Source organism: Mustela putorius, unplaced genomic scaffold (assembly GCF_011764305.1).
Source record: "Mustela putorius furo isolate JIRA1106 unplaced genomic scaffold, ASM1176430v1.1 tig00000129_pilon_pilon_pilon, whole genome shotgun sequence".
Classification (NCBI taxonomy): Eukaryota; Metazoa; Chordata; class Mammalia; order Carnivora; family Mustelidae; genus Mustela; species Mustela putorius.
Genome location: NW_025421290.1, coordinates 41,237,066 through 41,258,425, shown reverse-complemented (window position 1 = coordinate 41,258,425; position 21,360 = coordinate 41,237,066). Strand labels below are relative to the sequence as shown.

At 44.6% G+C, this 21,360-nt stretch overlaps 1 protein-coding gene across 5 annotated transcripts in view; it reads left to right on the top strand.

Moving 5' to 3' along the window:
* SIPA1L1 (signal induced proliferation associated 1 like 1) overlaps positions 1-16,142 on the top strand; it is a 135,241-nt gene extending 119,099 nt beyond the window's left edge. For 2 of the 5 annotated variants that reach the window (XM_013057455.2, XM_013057456.2), the window contains 4 exons: positions 11,136-11,282; positions 12,683-12,797; positions 15,058-15,142; positions 15,739-16,142. In XM_013057455.2, coding sequence (XP_012912909.1) covers positions 11,136-11,282; positions 12,683-12,797; positions 15,058-15,142; positions 15,739-15,882 — 491 coding nt within the window. In that variant the 3' untranslated portion in view covers positions 15,883-16,142. Of the gene's footprint in view, positions 1-11,135; positions 11,283-12,682; positions 12,798-15,057; positions 15,143-15,738 lie in introns of those variants that run through there. The other 3 variants (XM_013057457.2, XM_045072866.1, XR_006604606.1) reach the window with 2 other exon arrangements.
* The last annotated feature ends 5,218 nt before the right edge of the window (positions 16,143-21,360 follow it).

Genomic DNA, 21,360 nt, shown 5'->3' with positions numbered 1-21,360 from the left:
GTATATTCTTGGCTCCTTTGTCATAAATTAATTGACCACATATGCATATGTTTATTTCTGGGCTCTGTTCTGTTTCATTGATGTGTTTGTTTTGATGCTAACACCATACTGTTTTGATTACTATAGCTTTGTAATATAGTTTGAAATCAGGAACATGAATGCCTCCAGCTTTATTTTTTTCCAAGATAGCTTTGGCTATTCAGAGTCTTTTGTAATTACATAATTTTAGGATTGCTTGTTCTACTTCTGAGAAGAATGTCGTTAAAATTTTGGTAGGGATTGCCCTGAATCTGTAGATTACTTTGGGTAGTAGCATGGACATTTTAATTATATTCTTTTATGAGCATGGAGTATCTCTCCACTGCTTTGCTTCTTCAGTTTTCTTTTATCAGTATCTAATGTAAGTTTACAGTGTGCAGGTCTTTTACCTCCCTGGTTAAAGTTATTCCTAGGTATTTTATTCCTTTTGTTTACTGTTGTGAGTGGGATTGTTAATTTCTCTGATAATTTTGTTATTAGTGTATAGAAATGCAGCAGACTTATGTGAATTGATTTGGCATCCTACAACTTTACTGAACTCCTTTGTTAATTCTTAGAGTTTCTGGTAGAGTCTTTAGGGTTGTCTAGTATCATACCACATTGCAAATAGTGAGTTTTACATCATATTTGGATGCCTTTTATTTCTTGTCTAATGCCCCGACTAGGACTCCTGATATTTTGTTGCGTACATGTGGTAAGAGTGTGCATCCTTGTCTTGTTCCTGGCCTTAGAGGGAAGGCTTTCGGCTTCCATCGTGGAGTATGTCAGCCATGGCCTTTATTATGTTAAAGTACATCCCCTCTATACCTACTTTTTGTGATTTTTTTAAAATCATAAATGGATGTTGAGTTTTGTCAAATGCTTTTTCTGCATCCACAGAGATGATTATATGATTTTTATCCTTCATTTCATCAGTGTGGTATGTATCACATTGATTTGTGGATGTTGAACCATCCTTCCATCCCTGAGACAGATTCCACTTGAGCATAGTATAAGGAGGTCCTCTTAATATATTGTAAATTCAGTCTGCTAATATTTTGTTGAGGATTTTTGCATCTGTGTTCATCAAGGGTATTGGCCTGTCATTTTTTTTTTTTTTTCTTATGGTGTCCCTGTCTAGTTTTCGTATCTGGGTGGGTAATGCCAGCCTCATAAAATGAGTTTGGCAGTGTTCCTTTTGCTACTGCTTTTTTGGGGGAAGAGTTTTAAAAGAGTTAATTCTTCTTTAAATGTTCAGAAGAATTCGCCAGTAAAGTCCTCTGTTTCTGGATTTTTGTTTGAATCAGTACTCAACAGACCTTCCGACCATCTCCTTACTAGTAATCAGTCTGTTCAGATTTTCAGTTCCTTCATGATTCAGTCTTAGTGACTTAGCACAGCAGGTGGCACATCAGTCTCATAATCATGATTCAGTCTTGGCAAGTTGTATGTTTATGGGGTTTATGCATTTCTTATGCACACTTTGTTGGCATAAAATTCTCCATAGTAGTCTCTTAAGATCCTCTCTATTTCTTTGGTATCAGTTATAGTGTCTGCTCTTTGATTTCTGATTTTGAGTCTTTTTCTTTCTTGGTGAATCTAGCTAAAGCTTTGTCAATTTTGTTAACCTTTTCCAAGAACCAGTTCTTAGTTTCATTGATCTCTATTTTATGTGTTTTGTTTATTTATTTCCACTCTGATCTGTTATTTCCTTCCTTTTACTAACTTTGGGCTTTATTTGTTGTTCTTTTCCTAGGTCCTTCAGGTGTAAAGTTAGGTTATTTGAGATGTTTCTTGATATGTAGGCATTGTCACTATGAACTTCCCTCTTGGAACTGCTTTTCCTGCATCCCATAAGCTTTGGTATGTTGTATTTTCTTTTTCATTCTTCTAAAAGTATTTCTTGATTTCTCTTGTCATGTCTTCTTTGACCAATTGCTTGTTCAGTAGCAATTAGTAATTATTTAGACTTTTGTCATAGTTATTTAGTAGTATTTAGTTATTTAGTCTTCACACATTTGTGAATTTTCCTGTTTTCTTCATATAATTGATCCCTAGTTCCATAGCATTATTGTGGGGAAAATGTTTGATTTCAGTCATCTAAAAATTTAGTAAGACTTGTGACCTAACATATGATCCATCCTGGAGAATGTTCTATGTGTGACTGAAAAGAATGTCTATTCTTTTGTTTTTGGATGGACTATTCAGTATAAGCTGTAAAGTCCATTTGGTCTAGTGTGTCATTTAAGGTGGATGTTTCTTAATTGACCTGTCTAGATGATCTCTCCATTGATGAAAGTGGGTTATCAGAGTCCCCTACTATCACCATATTGCTGTTTCTCCCTTTAGGTCTGTTAATATTTGCTTCACATACTTAGGTGCTCCAGTGTTGGGTACATAAATATTTACAAACATTATATCCTCTTATTGGATTGTTCCATTTATCATTATGTAATACCTTTTTATTTGTCTTTTATTATAGTGTTTGTTTTAAAGTGTTTTTCATCTAATACATTACCTTTCTTTGGTTTCCGGTTTGCATGGAATATCTTTTTTCAGTTTGTTTATGTCCTTACTTCTCAAGTGACTCTCTTACAGGCAGCATATAGGTGGGTCATGGGTTTTCTTTACTCATTCAGCCACTCTGTGTCTTTTAATTGGAGAATACAGTACATTTACATTTAAAATAATCAATGATAGGCATAAACTTTTGTTTGTTTGTTTTTTTAATAGTTCCTCTGTATTCTTTTCCTCTCCTGCTCTCTTCCTTCATAGTTTAATAAATTTCTGTTGTGGTAGGCTTAGGTTCCTTTCTGTTTATCCTCTGTGTATCTATCATAGGTTTTTGCTTTGTGGTTACCATGAGGCTTATGTATAACTTAGATTTATAACCATTTATTTTCAGTTCATAATAACTTAAGTTTAAATGCATTCTAAAGTTCCACATTTTTACTCTCCCCCAACATTTTATGTTTTAGATGTCACAATTTACATCTTTTTATCATGTGTATCCCTTAATTAATTACAGTTGACCTTTGAGCAACGAAGGAGTGTGGGATATCAACCATCTATATACTCAAAAATCCATGTATAACTGTTGACTTCCCAGAAACATTAACTACTGTAGCCTAATGTTGACTGGAAGGCTTACCATTAACATAAACAGCCATTTCAAATATTTTGTATGGTATAGGTCTAATAAACTAGAATCTTACAATAAACTAGAGAAAAGAAAATATTAAAAATCGTAAGAGAAGATACATTTATAGTACTGTACTGCATTTACCAATATCATAAACTTACCTTGTCTGTTTGATTAACCATCTGTCAGTACCTATACAATTTTTGTCTTATAGGATTCAAAACACGGTAGATGTTATATGTATTGCTAACACTAGATGTCAAAAGTGAAAAGGAATGCGTACTTATTTATAGGTATAACAGTTTGTGCACAGATGATGAAGCAAGAGCAGTATGATTGCTCTCTGATAGCCTAGCGGAACTGATACACTTCTTCACAGTGGCCTTGTCTGTACACTAATGAATGAAGCCCTCTAAAATTTTTATGGCATAAAGTACTACAGTCATATTCGTAGTACAGTTCTAGAAACATTGTTACATTTTTTCCTATGATGATAGGCTGATACAAGAGCAAGAGACATAATTTACAGTAATGTAATTCCTTGAAAGCAAAATTTTAAAACAGTAGAAAAACTAAGGCATTATTAATTATGTATTAAACATCAGGCACACGTGCCTATGTAAGGACAGGTCATCCACTTCCATACAAGACTTACACTCAGTGTTCTACATGATGAGTATTTGGATGATGGTGATATTGGCAGAAAAGCATCTTGTACAATTACTGCTATATGGTTAGATTTTTACACAAAATGTTTACATATACAACAGATCAGTTTATTAACTGTATGGCCTGATGATTAGTTATTATTCATTAAGTGGAAGTGGATCATCATAATGGTCTTCACCCCTGTCTTCACGTTGAGTAGGCTGAGGAGAGGGAGGATGAGGGGTTGGCCATGCTGTCTCAGGGGTGGCCGAGTTGGAAGGAGAGGTCGGAGAGGCAACACACTCAGTGTAATTCTTTGGAAATACATTGTAATTTCTGTTTTGCTTTTTCATCTCTCTAAATATGTTTCTATACAGTACCGATCCTTCCACTGTGAGCATTAGTTCAGAACCCACATCCTATAACGGTTCATGTCATAAAAGGAGTCAAAAGCAGTCTTAGAGAATCAGAACTCTTCTGCCAGACTGTCCAGTGTCAATTTGTTTTCTGGCACTTCTTCTCTGTCTTGTTCTTCCTCATCTGGCACTAGTTTGGAAGCACTCATCTCCATCCAGTGGCCTTCTGTTAATTCCTCTGGTGTGTTGTCTGTTACCTCTTGGACTTCTCCAGGATCTGCATCTTAAAACCCTTCACCTCCCTAGTCTTTTTGCCAAATCCACAGCCTCTTTCATGATTTTCTTGATTGGTTCTATTGTAAATCCTATGAAGTTATATACAACATCTGGACAGTTTTCTCCAGCAGGAATCCATTATTTCAGGCTTGATGGTTTTCACAGCTTTTTCTATAATCTTGGTGGCATCTTTGATGGTACAGACCTTCCAGAATTTCATGATGTTCTATCACAATTCCCTTCCATAGTGGTGTTGACAGTCCTTTTCACAGACTGCTGTGTGTAGGGAGGCCTAGGTGACTCTGTCACGTAAGCATTTGCCTTCAGCTCAGGTCATGATCCCAGATTCCTGGGATCAAATCCTGGATCAGGCTCCTTGCCCAGTGGGGAGTCTGCTTCTGCCTGCTCCTCCCCCTGCTTGTGCACCACTCTCTGACAAATCTTTTTAAGAAGAAGAAGAAGAAGAATATTGTGTGTAATCATCCTTAAAGGTTCTGATGACCCCTTCCTTGATCTGGGGGCTGAATTGGAGATGTCATGTTTGGGGGCAAGTAGACTACTTCAACACCAACTCATGGGGTTCTAGGTGGTGAGGGCATTGTCCAATATCTAAAGTACATTAGAAGGCAATCTCTTGCTGGCAAGGTACTTCCTGACTTCAGGGACAAAGCAGCAATGGAACCAATCCAGAAAAAGGGTCTTCACTTTCCAGGCCTTCTTGTACAACAAAAAAGTCTGACAGCTGGTATTGTTTCAAGACTCGGGGTTGGTAGGTTTATAGAAGAGGGCAGCTCTGATCCTAAACTAAACTGCATTTGCACAGAACAGTAGTCTGTCCCTTTCTGCCTTAAATCCTGCTGCTCACGTCTCTTCATATGGATTAAATAATAAATGCCTTTTGTGACATTTAATTCTAGAATAGGGCACTTTTGTCTGCATTAAAAACCTGTTCAGGCAGATATCCTTTCTCCTCAGTGATTTTCTTAATGGTGTCTGGGAACTCATCTGCTGCCTCTTGGTTGGCAGAAGCTGCTTCTCCTGTTATCTTGACATTTTTAAAACCAAACCTCTTTCTAAAATTATCAAACCATTCTTTGTTGGCATTAAATTCTGTAGCTTTCGATCTTTCACCTTCCGTTTCCTTTGAGTCGTCATATAATGACTTTGCTTTTTCTTGAATCATATTAGAGTCTGCAGGAATGCCTTTCTTATTAGCCATCCTACACCCCCCTGAAAGCTGCATTTTCAATAGGAGATAAAAGGGTATTTGACAAAAAGTACCACATTTTTGTGTCTTGTGGCACTGCTCTGGTGACAGTTTCATGAATTTCCTCTTCTTTTTTTCACAATGGTCCTTATGCTAGATTCATTTACCTTGAAATGGCAGGCAACCACAGCTGCAGACCTCAATCTGGGATACACGTCAAGCAGTTCAACGTTTTTGTGTTATTTCATGTCTTTTCTGCTTTTTGGGAACACTTCCAGCATCGCTAGTAGCACTTTGGATGGGTCCCCTGGCATTATGCAGGGTTTATGGTGTTGCACTTTTTATATGAAAAGTACGTGAGAACGGAGACCAGTTTTTGCTGTGATACCCAGTTCACTGGAGAGAGGAACTGCTCATGCAGAGATGATCAGCCTCACATGCATTTTAAGTAGCTACTTTGAACACCAGGCCTCACTGCAGTAGCAACAGGAGGTGGCTCCAGAATTATTATAATAGTCCACAGTATGTGCCATAGTGAATTTTGTGCAATTATGATGTAATACTGCATCGTTGTACACATTTCTCTCAACTGTGAGTGGTGCCCTGTACAGTATGTCTGTGTTTTGGAAAGTTTTAACTTTTTATAATAGATTTATATATGTATTTGGCATTCAAGATATTCTCTTTATAGATATATTTCTAAGCTGTGTAGTTTGTCTGCAAATTTTTGAAATTGTTGCAGATCTTCAAAAATTTTTCTGAAATATTTGTAGAAAAAAATCCACACAGAAGTGGACCCATGCACTTCAAATCTGTGTTGCTCAGAAGCCAACTGTAAAATAATTATTTTTATTATATTTGTCTTCTTTCTTGCTAGCCTTGTAATTAATTTACTACTGCCTGCACTATATGCTTACCTTTTCCAGTAAGATTTATATTTTATATTTCCTTTTTACTAATTAGCACACCTTCTTTTCAGCTTAAAGACATCCCTTTGACATTTCCAGTAAAGCCATTCTAGTTGTGTTGGACTCTTAGATTTTTTTTTTTTCTTAAAGATTTATTTATTTTAGAGTAAGAGAGAGCACAAACAGGGGGAGAGGCAGAGAGAGGTGACAAGCAGACTCCCGGCTGAGTGGGGAGTCCTGAGTGGGGAGATCTGAGCTGAAATCAAGAGTTGGATGCTTAGCTAACCAAGCCACCCAGGCACCCCCTTCTTCAACTTTGTTTGTCTGGAAAACTTTATCTCACTTTCAATTCTGAAGGACCACCTTCTTGGGTAGAGGATTCTTGGTTGGCAGTTTCTTTTTCTTTCAGCCACTCCCTTCTGGCTTGGAAAGTTCCTGTTGAAAAGTCTTGTGGGGGTTCATTTGTACCTACCAACTTGTTTTTCTCTTGCTGTGTTTAAGATGTTCTTGTCTAACTTTGGAGACTTTAATTATAATGGGTCTTGGTGTGAGTCTTTTTATATTCATCTTGTCTGGAACTCTGGTCTTCCTGGATCCATAGGTTAGGGAAGTTTTCTCTCTCCTCTTCTGGGACCCCTCTAATGCAAATGTTGGTCTGCTTAATATTGTCTTATAGGTCTCTTGAGCTGTTTCACTCCTTTTCATTCTTTTTTTCTTTTTGCTGCTCTGATTGGATGAGCTTCATTGCCTTATCTTTGAATCCACTGATCCTTTCTTCTGCTTCATCTAATCTGCTGTTGAACCCCTCTAGTATATTTTTTTAGTTCAGTTATTGTATTCTTTGGCTCTGTGACTTCTACTTGATATTTCCTTATGTTCTCTTTTTGTCGAAGCTCTCACTATGTTCACTCTTCTCCCAAGTTCAGTGAGCATCTTTATGTCCACTACCTTGAACTCTTCAGGCAGATTACTTATCTTCCTTAAATTAAGGATTTTTTTTCCCATGGTTTTATCTTGTTTTGTTCATTACCTACTTCTCTGTCTCCTCGTGTTGCTGGGCTCCTTGTGTCAGTCTCTGTGTTAGATAAGACAGCCGCCTCTCCCAGTCTTGAAGGAGTAGCCTCGTTTGGGAGATGAACCTAATCCTTCAACTCAGACCTAGCTCTTTCTGGTCTCTCAAACCTTTGTGATGGTCCAAACAGCCTGTTTCATTTTTAATAGACCCTAGTAGTTGGGGGTCTGCCAAGACCAGTGTCCTAAAGGGGAAGATCTCAGTCAGCACCTAGATTTGTAGGTGATTAAAACCAGATCCTGGGCACCTGGGTGGCTCAGTGGGTTAAAGCCTCTGCCTTCGGCTTGGGTCATGATCCCAGGGTCCTGGGATCGAGTCCCACATCGGGCTCCCTGCTCAGTGGGGAGCCTGCTTCCTCCTCTCTCTCTCTGCCTGCCTCTCTGCCTACTTGTGATCTCTGTCTGTCCAATAAATAAATAAAAATCTTAAAAAAAAAAAAAAAGCCAGACCCTCTGGCAGCAGCTCTTAAAGTATGAAAATATACAGTCTTATTGGACGATAACTATAAGCCCCACTGGCCATCAGAGTCTGGTGATTTCAGAGTGTCTCCTAGGTGGCATTCCTAAAAATTGGGGTACTAAGTGAGTGTATAAGTTCCTTTCTGAGAGATAACAGTGAGCCTGAGGAAGGCAGAGGGCAGGCACAAGGATAGCAGACACTGGCTGGCCTCTGTGCCCCACGAGCACTGCCATGTGCCAGACCTGATGCCTGCCCTAGGCCAAAGCTATGGAATAAGCAGAAAGACAGGAGCTTGTTTCGGTCTGCGTTCTGTGCAGTGCCCTACAAGTGGTAGGCTGTCAAGAACTGTCCCTTCAATTGTTAAAGTTCCATGGGACCCAGGATTGCAGGTCCCCCCATGGCTCCCAGAGCCAGGCAATCAAGGGGCATCCCTTGGGTGGCAGCCCTAATAAGTACTAGTACACCAGGTGCACGTACCAATCCTCTCCGAGCATGCTTGCTAAAAACAGATTTCCAGACCTTACCCAAAGCCTGCTGAAATTTAATACAAAGGTGTAGTTTGGAGATTATATTCTTACCAAACATCCCATCTGCTATTGTGATTGGGCACATTTGGGTAAAATTACATTATTTTTTGGAGACTTGTATCCATTGGACCCCTCCAGCCACCATAAGAGCCCAGACTTGCCATTGCTCTGTCTTCACTAGACTCTGAGGGTATTGCCTGTGGTGTCAGCCAGTTGTTGGTTGACTCATTCATTCAGTGAACAGCCAAGTATTTGTCTAGGGAAAGACGTATTGATGCCAGGTACCTCCATGTTCTTGCCTTTAGTTTATAAATGCCTTCTCTGTGACTGCTTTCTTTTATGAAAGTCCATATTCTGAGACTGTGGTTTACATTTGTTCTTTTTCTTCCTCCTCGGTCCACCTCCATTCCGAAGTTCTGCACCCACCCTCCCCTACTGTGACCTAGCTCAGCAGACTCCGGCTATGAAACCTGGGGTCCTGCTTGTTCATTAGATATGCTGTACCCGGGCTCCTATCTGGCCTTTCTCCTTCCGGGTGTTCTGCGTCCATTCAAACCCATGTTACTTTTCCTTTCTGCTGCTTCTCTGGAGCAATATTTTCTTTGAATCTCCTGCTTGCCTCATTTGCTCTCTCCCCACATCCCACAAGCTCTCAACCCACACTTGTGCGTGTCCCTCTACACTTCTGTCCTGCTCACTGCTCCCCTTCACCCCGATGGTAGGCATCCCTTGGGGAGCATGCCAGCTTCCCCCTGCTCCCTCTCCCCCATCTGATGACAGCTGGAATCTGGCTTCTCTTTTCTTCACAAGATCACCCTCCAAAGTTGACACATGAAATGACTGCTTTTTACCATCTAGACTCTAGAAAAAACTTCCTGGTAGTGACCAAATAGGCCCTAGCCTTTTCTCCCCCTTGGGTCTCTACATTGGGGCCACTCCCCCCTGAGTTCCATTGCTCCTGCAGCAATAAACCCTTTGTGAAGGCATGTCTGCATGTGTCCCGTCAGAGCAGACCCGGTCTTCTAGAGGTTTTCGTTCTAAGAGAGCAACCTGGAAATCGCACATGCAGACACTATCCAGCCGCGGAAGGCAGGGAACAGGCTGCCCTCTGTGAGCTTCTTGCTTTCCTGAAAGTCAGGCAGCACGGTGACCCATCTCCTAGACGGAGCAGCCCTTGTTGGGCCGATGCCTCAGCCCTGGCCTTTTCAGCGACTGTCACTGGGCAGTGGGGAGGAGTGGCTTCTTTTGTACATATGGAAATGTGGGTGCCAGAGATAAAAGGGGAGAAGGGTTGTGAGTGACACGCAGAATTGTCTGTTCCACCTACTTCCCCTTGGTGGGAGCATGTTTAAATAGATCAGAGCATTTAATATCTGGCAGTATTTGTTGATTTCCATTTACTCATCATTTTGCTAATTTAAGCACATTAATAACTAGCAGCTGTACTTCAGAGCAGTTCTTTTTGTCATTTGAAAGGGAAAACAAGCACTAAATATACTTTGGTTTACCAGGCTATCATCACTGGGGAAACTTTTTAACTCCTTGTAAACAGGTGTTTCTGGAGTCACTCAGCAATTTTAACTGAGATTTGAGCTTGCGGTGGCATGGATTTTTACTGTTACAGTCCCGGTGTCCCTTATCGAGAGGTCGCACACTCTGCCCTTGCTTCTGCCTCAGCCTCTGCCCTGCTGAGAGCATCTGTGTGTCGTGCACTCTGTTACCTGCCTCCGTGAACTTGAGCTGTAGCAGCTTGCGCTTGGACAGCGGGGGGCTCCCTGCACCCACTCTTCCGTGCCCCAGGCTGAGCAAAGGCTCGTCGTCACGATGACTTCATGTTTGTGTTTTTAAAATTGTTACCTTAAGGAAGCTCAGGCTACTGGACTGCTATGATCCAAAACCGATCCCAAGAGTTGCTGCTTCTGTCCTTGGGAAGGAGAGCATGCCCACACCAATCCTAAAATCACCTGCCTGTAGTAACTGCGTTCGGGTAATCGAGCACTCTCGTGCAATCTGATTTGCTCCCCACATCAGCCTGCAGACACATCAGCTGTGGAAACCAGCGGGCCAGTCCCCGGGGACAGGGAGTCCACAGGCAGGTGGTCAGGCCCCAGGGCCGAGTCCAGTATTCTGCCCCAGAACAGGGATCAACAAGCTTCTCCGGTCTGGCTTTTGAAACAGGCCTCGTTGTCCTAGTCTGAATCCTTGACTCTGGGGAAAAAACAAAAACAGGAGGACGTGTCTCCCCACTCCCCATAGACAGACAGCTCCTATGGAAGCAGACATGCTGTCTCAGGGCAAAATTAACTTTTCTGGGCCTCACACTACTAGAGCTGAGACAGTGAGAGACGATTAGGCAATGAGGTAAGACTGGAAGAAGCTAGTTCCTAGTTCACGGCTGCTTTAGAAGAGCCCCTGACCATCTGCAGGTCGAGAAACAGGTTCTAGGTCACACTGCCTGGGTAAGATCTCGAGCCGTTCTCCAACAGGCGTGAGAAGGATCTCATCTCTCTTCTCCGTCACAGGAGAGTTCTCGGCCTCAGACAGCTCCCTCACGGACGTCCAGGAGACCCGAAGGCCTCCCATGCCCGACCCTGGCCTGATGCCCCTGCCCGACGCGGCTGCCGATTTAGATTGGTCCAACCTGGTGGATGCGGCCAAGGCCTACGAGGGTGAGTCCGGGCAGGACACGCAGGGCTACAAGGCCATGCCGAGTTTTGGGGGGTGTGAGGCTCTGGTTAGTCTGTCCACTCTGCTGTTTTGCACACACAGACCGCACGGGGGGGGGGGGCGCGCTTCCAGCTGGGGCACTCACTGTATGATTTAATCTGATGTAGCCTGACATTTCCTCTACGCAGGATTTTGTAGCATGGCTGTCTCCCCTCCCCACACGTGGGAAGGGCAGGGAGTGGGGGAATCCCAGCTGTCACTTGGCTGAAAAGAACACCTGTCCAGAGAGAGTCTTTGACCAAGTGGCGAGTTCGTCATTGCGAAGTGCACCATTGGATCTGTTAGGGATGCTTGTCCCACTTGGCCCTGCCCCAGCCTTGACAGATGTTGGGTATTCCCTTTGCGTTTCCCATTCACCTCTCCTGACTCTGGCAGCATGTTCTCAGTCCACACTGCCCTGTGCCAACCCTCTGTCTGCGCGCTTCTCGGACGCAAGCCCTCCCACGGGCGCTGGTGTGCCAGCACAGAAAGAACGCGGAGTGTCAAGCTGTCCGTGTATGTGGACGTGAGGTTGGCAGATGCCCTTTTTGAACTGACTGACTCCACTCTGTGGTCATCATTCCAGACTCTTCAGTGCTAAAATGTTCTTTAGAAAACAAAGACAACAGATGAGTGGTTTAGGGTTAGGGGTTTTTTGTTTTGTTGTTTGTGGGGGGGGGGTGGCTTATGTTTGAAGAATTGAAAGTAGCTAGTGCATCAAGCTGTAATTTTCAGAACTTGCTGAGGTGACAGTGAATTAGGCCACAGGCAGCCCCGTGCTGGCCGCTGGCAGTTCCCCAGTACTGACATGACTGTAAATTTCAATTTATTGGTTACTCTCCCTTCTAGGAGATGGTAATAGTTTTGTGTTTTTAATGAGAGGTTTTGAAAATTTTATGGTGTTTTCTTGGCTCAAGTTTTAGGTTGGGTATATTTTAAAACATGTATGGTTGGACTTTGGCTAAAACCCACCAAGGTAGCCAGGAATCTTGGCTAGTGGAAAACCTACTTCTAGAAGTGCGTTTTATATCATCACTGAGTGGAAAAAGCCCTGGTCTGGAAATCTGGCACAATGCCTGTTTCCAGGGAAACATGTCATAGAATGCTACTTGATGAGTAAGAAAAAGAAGACTACAAATGGATTCACAGCCCGGGTTTTCAGAAGGGATCTTCTACCGCTCCTGTCCTATAGCTGAAACAGTGGTTTTCTCCTCCAGGGTCAGCAGAGAAGCCTCCTGATGTATCCCCATATGGGGATTAGATGTGACCGTCAGTGTAGGCTAGTTGTTGACCTTTGACAGACCCGGCCTGGAACGTGGCTCCGAAATACTGATCGTCTCCTCCTCTCCTCCTCTCCCTCCAGTCCAAAGAGCCTCCTTCTTTGCTGCTACTGACGAAGGCCACCGGCCCTTGAGTGCTGCATCCAACAGTGACCAGCTCGAGGAGCAGGCTCTGGCCCAGATGAAGTCCTACAGCAGGTTAGTCACCCTGTAGCGAGGTCGGCACTCTGCACCGTGTGTCCCCAGCTGTCGTGACAGCAGGTGGGGGAAGAGGTGGAGGCCGCAGGCATTCGCTGACCGGAGCTCACCACCACAAGGCCAGACTCTTCACATCTTAGAACGCTCTGTAACTAAAGCTGTACACATAATGAAACTGTTCTTGATGACTTAGTCTTAATCATGAATATTTATAATTCACGAGGCCTTAATACACGTATGCCCTCAGGACTGATCACCTCAGGTGAGGAAAAGTATGTACCTGGCATCCTTGAGCCTGGTTTTGGAGTGCCGCCCCCCAGTTGGTCGTACTTGGTCAGTTGGTGCCCCCATCTTAGCAGCTCCCCCCGTGCCGTGTCAGATCGACGTTAGATCCGGGTCACCAGGAGAGGGAAGATTCGAGAGGACTCGAAAGGCAAGTGCAAACTGAGACCCAGATGGTTTCCTGAGTAGTTAAGAGCAGGGATTTTGACTTTTGCTGAACTGTACCGAGATGGATCCCACTGTCTGATTTCAAGTGGTGAGGCTGCTGGGGAGTTGCGTGCTCGGACTCTGTGGGAAAGCATCTGACAGGCCGCCGTGGTACACGCTGTGGGTGCTCCCTGATGCAGGAGGAGGTCAGCGGCTTGAAATCGCTCCTTTTAAAACCTTTTGAGGATGGTTAAGAATCCAGGTATCCAGGAGACAGGCGACAACAGGGAAAGTGAGGTTAGCACAGGTTGTTCAAATAGCCGTGGACTGTTGCTAAAGACTTCGCTGATCGAGTGTATAAGGAAATGCTCTGCACATTGAAAGCGGAAGAGTCGGGGTGGCTTGTCTGGGGTGTAAGGGACAGGTGCTGCGTTCGCTCTGATCACTGAGGCATCTTGGGACCGAGAATGGCAGTTACTTTGGCTGTTGAGAACTTTAAAAAGAAAAAACAAAATAGAGCATCAAGGGCACAGTGAACCCAGAATGTACCTTAGGATGGGCCCTCCGAGCAGAAGTCTGAGTGAACAAGTCTGTCTTCCTGCGGAAGGATTATCGAGCAGTGAGTTCTTCAGTCTTCGCAGAACCCGAAGAGGGTGGTGGTGCCAGGCACGTGTGTTCAGTGAACAGATGGAGTTGTGTTTCTAAAAATCAGAGCCTCTGCAGGCACGTAATTCACTCTGAAAACCTTCAGAAGTCAAGACAGGCTGCTACGCGTTTTCCTGGGGCGCCCCCTCTTAGGGGTTTGGAGCTTCTTATCGTTTCATTTATTTACAGCCTTGAGACACTCGTGCCACTGTGAATTTGGCCTTTGGGGCTTGTAGATCTAGAACCAGCAGAAGACAGCAACACAGCTCCAGTACATATTGCCTTTGAGTCCAGGACTCGAAAACCTCGGTCTATCTGTGTCTTTTCTTTTGGCCTCTGGGGAGAGGCAGCTGCACGTTCTCCTAGCGGAAGGCTTTAGCTTGTGGGTTGTGGACTCTGAGGTGGTGGATCCGGCTCGAGCTCACTCAGACCTGACTTCAGGTCACAGGAGCTGGACGAAGAACGGCTGACGAGGGCTGTCTGCCCAGCCAGTTGGGTGGCCTTGTCATCCACTAGCTCCCTGGGGGGGTTTTTGGTATTCCATAAGCGTGGCATTACCAGCACTTCTGTTAATTGGGAGAAAGAAACTGGCGGGCCTAGTTTGCTATTATGATCTACAAAGGAGACATTAAGGTTGGACGGATGAGCTTTTGAAACACTCTTATTTTTTAAAATATTTTAAAGGATATTTAGACAAGCTTTCGAGACAGGAGCATGATAAGTTAGCTGCACGTGGATGAGTAACCACAGACTGTTTTCTGGGGACAGAGACCTACCTTCTCCTGGTCTCCCCAAGGTAGGGCTGACCTCAGCCCTTCTGCCCCCAGAGGAGTGGCTCTCTCTTTCCTTCAGCCACTAAAGAGAATAGGAAACACTGCACAGCTGTGCGGTGGAAACACAGATATTTGTACCTTCCAGAAAGTACCGCTCCTGTTGCCAAACAGACCATTTTCACTTACTGTCCTGTATTCTTTTGTCGTGACAGTGGAAGCTACTGATGGGCTGCCATTCACCCTTGCATTACCTTTTGTTAAAAATGACCATTTTCTTTTTTTAAAGTGAAAATGCACATTGGGTCACTGTACTGAGAAATTTGACATTAAAAAACCGTTTTACAGAGACAGCAGCCTCATTAACAACTGCCCAGCAAACCCGGCCAACACTGTCTTTTGTTTCTCATCCCCAGCAGTAAAGATTCCTCCCCCACTCTGGCTTCTAAAGTGGACCAGCTGGAAGGTATGCTGAAGATGCTCCGGGAAGATCTGAAGAAGGTAAACACATACTCTCAAAGCAGAGCCCGGTCAGTGCCAACTGCCCTTGAACAAATCCCTATTAGTGAAAGAACACGTGGGTATTGTCTGTTTTCTCGGGACACACGGTCCACGAGCTTCTTGGTGCTCGGTTCCCACCAGCACACCCCGTGCAAGCAGGCCTTCGTTGTCACGTGTGCAGAAAAGTTGTTGACCCCGGCCAGCCCCGCGGAGCCCTCTCTCGGCCTCCCCACCCCCGGTCTAATGGGTCGGTAGCCCAGACCCACCCATCTTCACTGTCAGTCGGGCTCTCACACCAAGAACATGGAATGTAGTTTGACTGTATTAAGAGCCTAAAACCAAACAACAGTCCAGAATTTTAGACCGCCCTCGCAGAAGACATTAAGGTACACGGTAATGTCTTCACATTCCAAAATAAACCGTAGTGAGCCCCCGGGGGACCCGATCCCTGGCTTTGAGTATCGGGATCCCCAGGGCCAGGCCGGGGGTACAGTGTTAGGATGAAGAACAGAAGTGGGTGAAGGGGACACGCAGGTCCCCGGCCACCCCTCCAGCCGCTGGGTCCCAGCCCTCTCCTCCTCTGCCCTGCCTCCCAGGAAAAGGAAGACAAAGCCCACCTGCAGGCGGAAGTCCAGCACCTCCGGGAGGACAACCTGAGGCTGCAGGAGGAGTCCCAGAACGCCTCGGACAAGCTGAAGAAGTTCACGGAATGGGTCTTCAACACCATAGACATGAGCTAGGGCAGGCTGCCAGGGGCCGGCCCGGGCTGGGGGAGGGGGCCCGGGAGGAGGGGGCTCTGTGGTGAGGTTTGGCGCTGCTTCGGCCACGCCGCCGAGAGCCTGCTCAGCCCGCCCGCCCTAGCTTCCTACTCTGGCCCCTTGCGGGGAGCGCACAACACAACAATTGCAGATCAACAATCATTATCTGCCTTTTGTAGAAAAGAAAAACAAAAAAGTAAATAAAAATTTTAAAAAGTAAAATAAAAGTTTAACTGCTAAAATGTGAATGTCTTTATTTTTTTGCACAATATCTTTATCTGTTACGTATTTTAAAAAGCAAGTGGGCCTAGGCCGCCTGGGGCCCATCTGCCTCTATTTCCATGAGCTCTTACTGATTTCAGGTAACCCAAGCTTTCCCTCGTTATCCTGACCCATGTCATTGCTCCTAGGAAAATAAAGTTTTTGCACATGGTTTCTTGGGGGAGGGGGATTTCCTTACCTTTGTCCTAAAATGCCTGGGGAGGGAGATGCTTGGAGAAGATGCCTCCCTCCCTTGAATGACCTGTGCATGAGCTAGTGCCCTTTGTCCCTACCTTCTGGAGGACAGCGGGCTCAGGGTTACCCGAAAGTCCGTGCGGGAGACAGAGCCAGTGCCTCGGGCGAAGCCCCTTTCCTGTCCTGCATTGTGACGTCACTCCACCCCTCAGTTACTCTCCCCTAGAGATGGTCCCCCGTGTGCGCTGCTCAGAGCTAGAACCCTTTCTGTCTGGTTTGACTGGAATCTGCCTCTACAGCTTCCTGGCTCCAAACATTACTGGCTTTCAGAATTCCTCCAGACTAAAATCTCACTTGTATGCATTTTGGTCAAAAGTATATCTTTTGTTTGAGATGTGTAAAGATGAAAATGTGGCAAAACTGTATTTTTAGCTTACTCAAAAATTACCATATTAATCAGTTCTCTCCAAAGCAAGACTTGACCAGTCTAGGGAAAAGTGAATGTTAAATTGTTTTAATTCTCGCTTGTTAGGAGCAACGACTGTGATCATAGAATGGGCTCTGGAAACCTGCATGTCCCAGTGTGCAATTCCAGCACGGCGTTTTCTGAATCCTTTTGTGGCCAGCCAGAGGATTCTGCTGCAGAAATGACTGATGTGCTATTTTTCCTGTCTAGTGATGCAGCTGCCCTGGGCCTCTGGCCATCGTCCCAAGGCCCGCAGGCCTGCAGACGGACACACCAGGCCCACCAGTGTTGAGGGACCCAGGGAGCCCTGGGGGCCTTGTTTCTTGCCTTCATAAAAATGTCATGAAGCTGCCACCTGTGTCCATTCAGTGGCAACTCTGATGTAGGGAACATTCTGCGATGTCATCTGCTCGGAAGCTTCCTGCCCCAAGTGATCTCAACTCCTTCCTCCATCCCTGAAAGACACAGGATGGATTTTCTCTCTCCTCCCCTTGCCCCCTCCTCCAGATTTTTACAGTTTCATTCATGATTGTGATTTTTCCAGAGAATTATTATTTTTTTTTTGGGGGGGGTGACATTTCCATCCTGGAAATAGGAAGATTTCGGAGTGCTCTGTAAAGATCTCAACTGTCTGTCTCTTTCTCTCTTTGACTTGTATGAAGGAGATTGTTACATTGCCTGATATCTCTTTGTAAATGAGAAAGATCGCTGACCTCCAAGCATTCTGAAGTCTTGCTTATCCTTCTGAGTTCAGTTTTTATTTTGTCTTTCATTTGTTTGGGGACTTGGGGCAAGCTATTTATTAGAGTTTTGCAACAGAATCTTGTTTGAAGCCTTTAAAGACTACTTGTAAAATTCAAACAATAAAATTCATTTTAAACGCTCTTTTAAAATGCTTTGGTATTATTGCTTGAGGTTTTTAGATTTGAAAGACCACCCAGGAGCTCATTGACCCTCCTTGCAACCAAGTATTCTCACAGGGCTCCATTAACACTAAATGATTCTTCAAAGTTTCTGTGCCTCTCAGAATGTTAATAACCTTTTTTTACTCCGTTCATATGTCCTTCGAGAATTCCTAATTTGGCTTCTCTACTTAAAATTTAATATTTGCAGAGCACTTTCTAATTAGTTCCCTCTTCATTATCCATGTGTGGATTTTCCATAACAACACTGTCATTCCCTGAGACCAGCACATTTTTGGACTGCCTCTACTGCATCACCCAAATCTGAGTTAGATGTTCTGTGCTCAGAGAATACAAATGCCTGTTAATATCAGGCTGTGTAAAATATAATTAGAAAAGTTAATCTACTGAAAAAATCATAATGCATTCCAAAGCCAAATGGAACCAAATTTTTAAAATCTACCACATCAGTGTTCCTCTCCACTGGTGCAGCTAATTGAGAACTGACAGAGTTCCTTCCTTCTATTTGGTTCAATAACCCTACAAATTCTAGAATTTCAAGACAGGGCAAGACTGGATGCCATGAGATAAATCTGATGAGCAAGCTAAAATCGTGGTCTGTCTAGACCATGATTCTTACCTGGTTTGAAGGGCTTTTCCATTGTTGTCGAAGGGCTTGGAGGGGGGTTGGGAGTCCCTGGGAGAAGGGGCCATTAGCCTACATTGATGGAAGGGCCATTTGGTTGTGCTTCATCTCTGCTGCCTGTGATAAAGAGATGGGGTCGGATTGGGTTACCAACTCCTCAGATGGGGATAAAATTGATAATCCAGGGGCAAAGGAAATAGACCAGTGAGCTTAACCCACTTGTCTCTAGTTAAATACAGAACAATAACCTGAACCATTTCAGCAACCTGCTGCTGCTTCCCTCTCTCAACCAAACCGGAGAGGAAAGTGCAAGATGGTGCAGCTGGGCCACAAACCTGGGGCCAGTGCAGCCCAGGGCATGGTTCAACAAGAACGCTGTTATTTTTTAAAGAATGATTCCACAATAATGGCTCTTCTCGGTAGAAATTAGGCCCCTGATGGCCTATTCATAAGGAATAAGCATTGGGTCCATCTGAAAAACTTTTAAGGTGTTCAGAGACTCAAATCCCATCGACTGCACAGCAACTCTGTCCTAGGATACATTACCTAAATCTCTGAGCATGGCTTTTTCATGGTAAAATCGTCACAGTTTCATAGAGTTTGAAGGATTAAATGGGATCAGACGTGTAAAGACAGTGATGGGCAAACCGAAGATACAATAACACGTCTTCCTCGTCTTCCATCTCCAACAGGTTAAGGCTTTTCTGTTGTTTTTCTGGGAGGGTGTCCTGGTGTGTTAATAGCAGAATGGGATGGAAGGGTCAGAATGAGCTCCTCCGTCCACCTTCCTGTCAGTCAGGAGCTTTCCATCCCCTGCTATGCTTTTTACAACACTGACTCTCAGACTTGAGCCTTCACCAGAATAGGTCATAGGGCTACATCCCCAGGATCTATGATTTAGCAGGGCTGGGGTGGGGACTTAGCGTTTATATCTTCTAGAAGCTCCCAGGTGATGGCTTAGGAGCAGGGCTTTCAAAGAGTAGCCTCAGCATGTGGACATCCAAACCCATGGACAGTTAAAAGAAACAGATGCTACAGGGAGAGGCACATAGTGTGTCCACATGCCTGAGTATCATTTTCATGGGTCAGCCAACCACAGAGCACCTTGTAGGAGAAACAGGCTTAAAGTATAGCTAAAGAGAGATTAGGTAAAAGGCTTTTTTTTTTTTCCTTTTTTACTAAAGAGGTAATTTAGAGCCCCCTTTACATGAATCTTTCTGCCACTCGACTATTTTTTGTTTTGTTTTATTTTTTTTTAATTTTTTATTTTTTATAAACATATATTTTTATCCCCAGGGGTACAGGTCTGTGAATTGCCAGGTTTACACACTTCACAGCTCTCACCAAAGCACATACCCTCCCCAATGTCCATAACCCCACCACCCTCTCCCTACCCGCCTCCCCCCAGCAACCCTCAGTTTGTTTTGTGAGATTAAGAGTCACTTATGGTTTGTCTCACTCCCAATCCCATCTTGTTTCATTTATTCTTCTCCTACCCCCTTAACCCCCCATGTTGCATCGCCACTTCCTCATATCAGGGAGATCATATGATAGTTGTCTTTCTCTGCTTGACTTATTTCGCTAAGCATGATACCCTCTAGTTCCATCCACGTCGTCGCAAATGGCAAGATTTCATTTCTTTTGATGGCTGCATAGTATTCCATTGTGTATATATACCACATCTTCTTGATCCATTCATCTGTTGATGGACATCTAGGTTCTTTCCATAGTTTGGCTATTGTGGACATGGCTGCTATAAACATTCGGGTGCACTTGCCCCTTCGGATCACTACGTTTGTATCTTTAGGGTAAATACCCAGTAGTGCAATTGCTGGGTCATAGGGCAGTTCTATTTTCAGCATTTTGAGGAACCTCCATGCTGTTTTCCATAGTGGTTGCACTGGCTTGCATTCCCACCAACAGTGTAAGAGGGTTCCCCTTTCTCCGCATCCTCGCCAGCATCTGTCATTTCCTGACTTGTAAATTTTAGCCATTCTGACTGGTGTGAGGTGATATCTCATTGTGGTTTTGATTTGTATTTCCCTGATGCCGTGCCACTCGACTATTTTAAATTCCTTTGTTACCTGGATGGTTCTGTAGTGTCCTCACGACCATTAATAGGATGAGACTAGTTACCAGGTCAGCGAGAAATGGCCTAGGTCACCTTGGGCCACCTTGGGGGTGGTGGCAGACAGTTTAGATGGCAGTGCTGCCGAGGAAAGCAAGGCCCTTGGCCGGGCCTACAGTGAGTGGCTACTCAGGAACACAAAAACTGGGAGACTTGCATCAAGGCTGGGAGTTCTGAATTCCACTCACCAACATCCAGATTCAGTCCAGCCTGCTCACCCCAATCTCCGAGTGCCTGTCAAACCTCAAAGTTCCCAGACAAGCAAAGTTTGGACTGCCTTCATACCTGCCGAAGCTGTTAAGGAACCTTTGCCTAAATCCTCATGCTGTAGACCAGCTCCTTTTCTCCACTTCTGTCCAGAAAGGAAGGAAGGGTTGCTGCTCATCTTCATATCCTTTGGATAAGTTGCAGCTCAGAGACTTGGAGACACTAGCAGTCTCTCCCGAGACGATCATTAGAACCTTGTTTGATTGGCCCCTGCTCTGGCCCCTCCTTGCTCTCCTTTCCACAGATCTCCTGCCTTTCCCCAGGTCTGCCAGCCTTGTGTTCCCTCCATGCACCTTCAGACTAGCCTTCTGGCCCTCCATCCACGTAAACCTAGCATCTCCCTCTGACTTGCCTTTGTGCACCCGAGTCATCACCTATGAGACCCGAGAGCTTTCCCCTCCTCTTCTCTTCTCTGCCTCTCGTTACACCCCTTCAGTCATGCTTGCCGTCGACTGCACAGCTCCTTCCATCACTTGCCCTGCCTGAGCACATGCCCTCGCGCAGCCTACATGGCTCATCCTCCAGGCACCGCCCACCTTTAAATATATGCAGCCCGTTTTTATCCTTCCATTTGGACCCCTCATGACCCATCTTC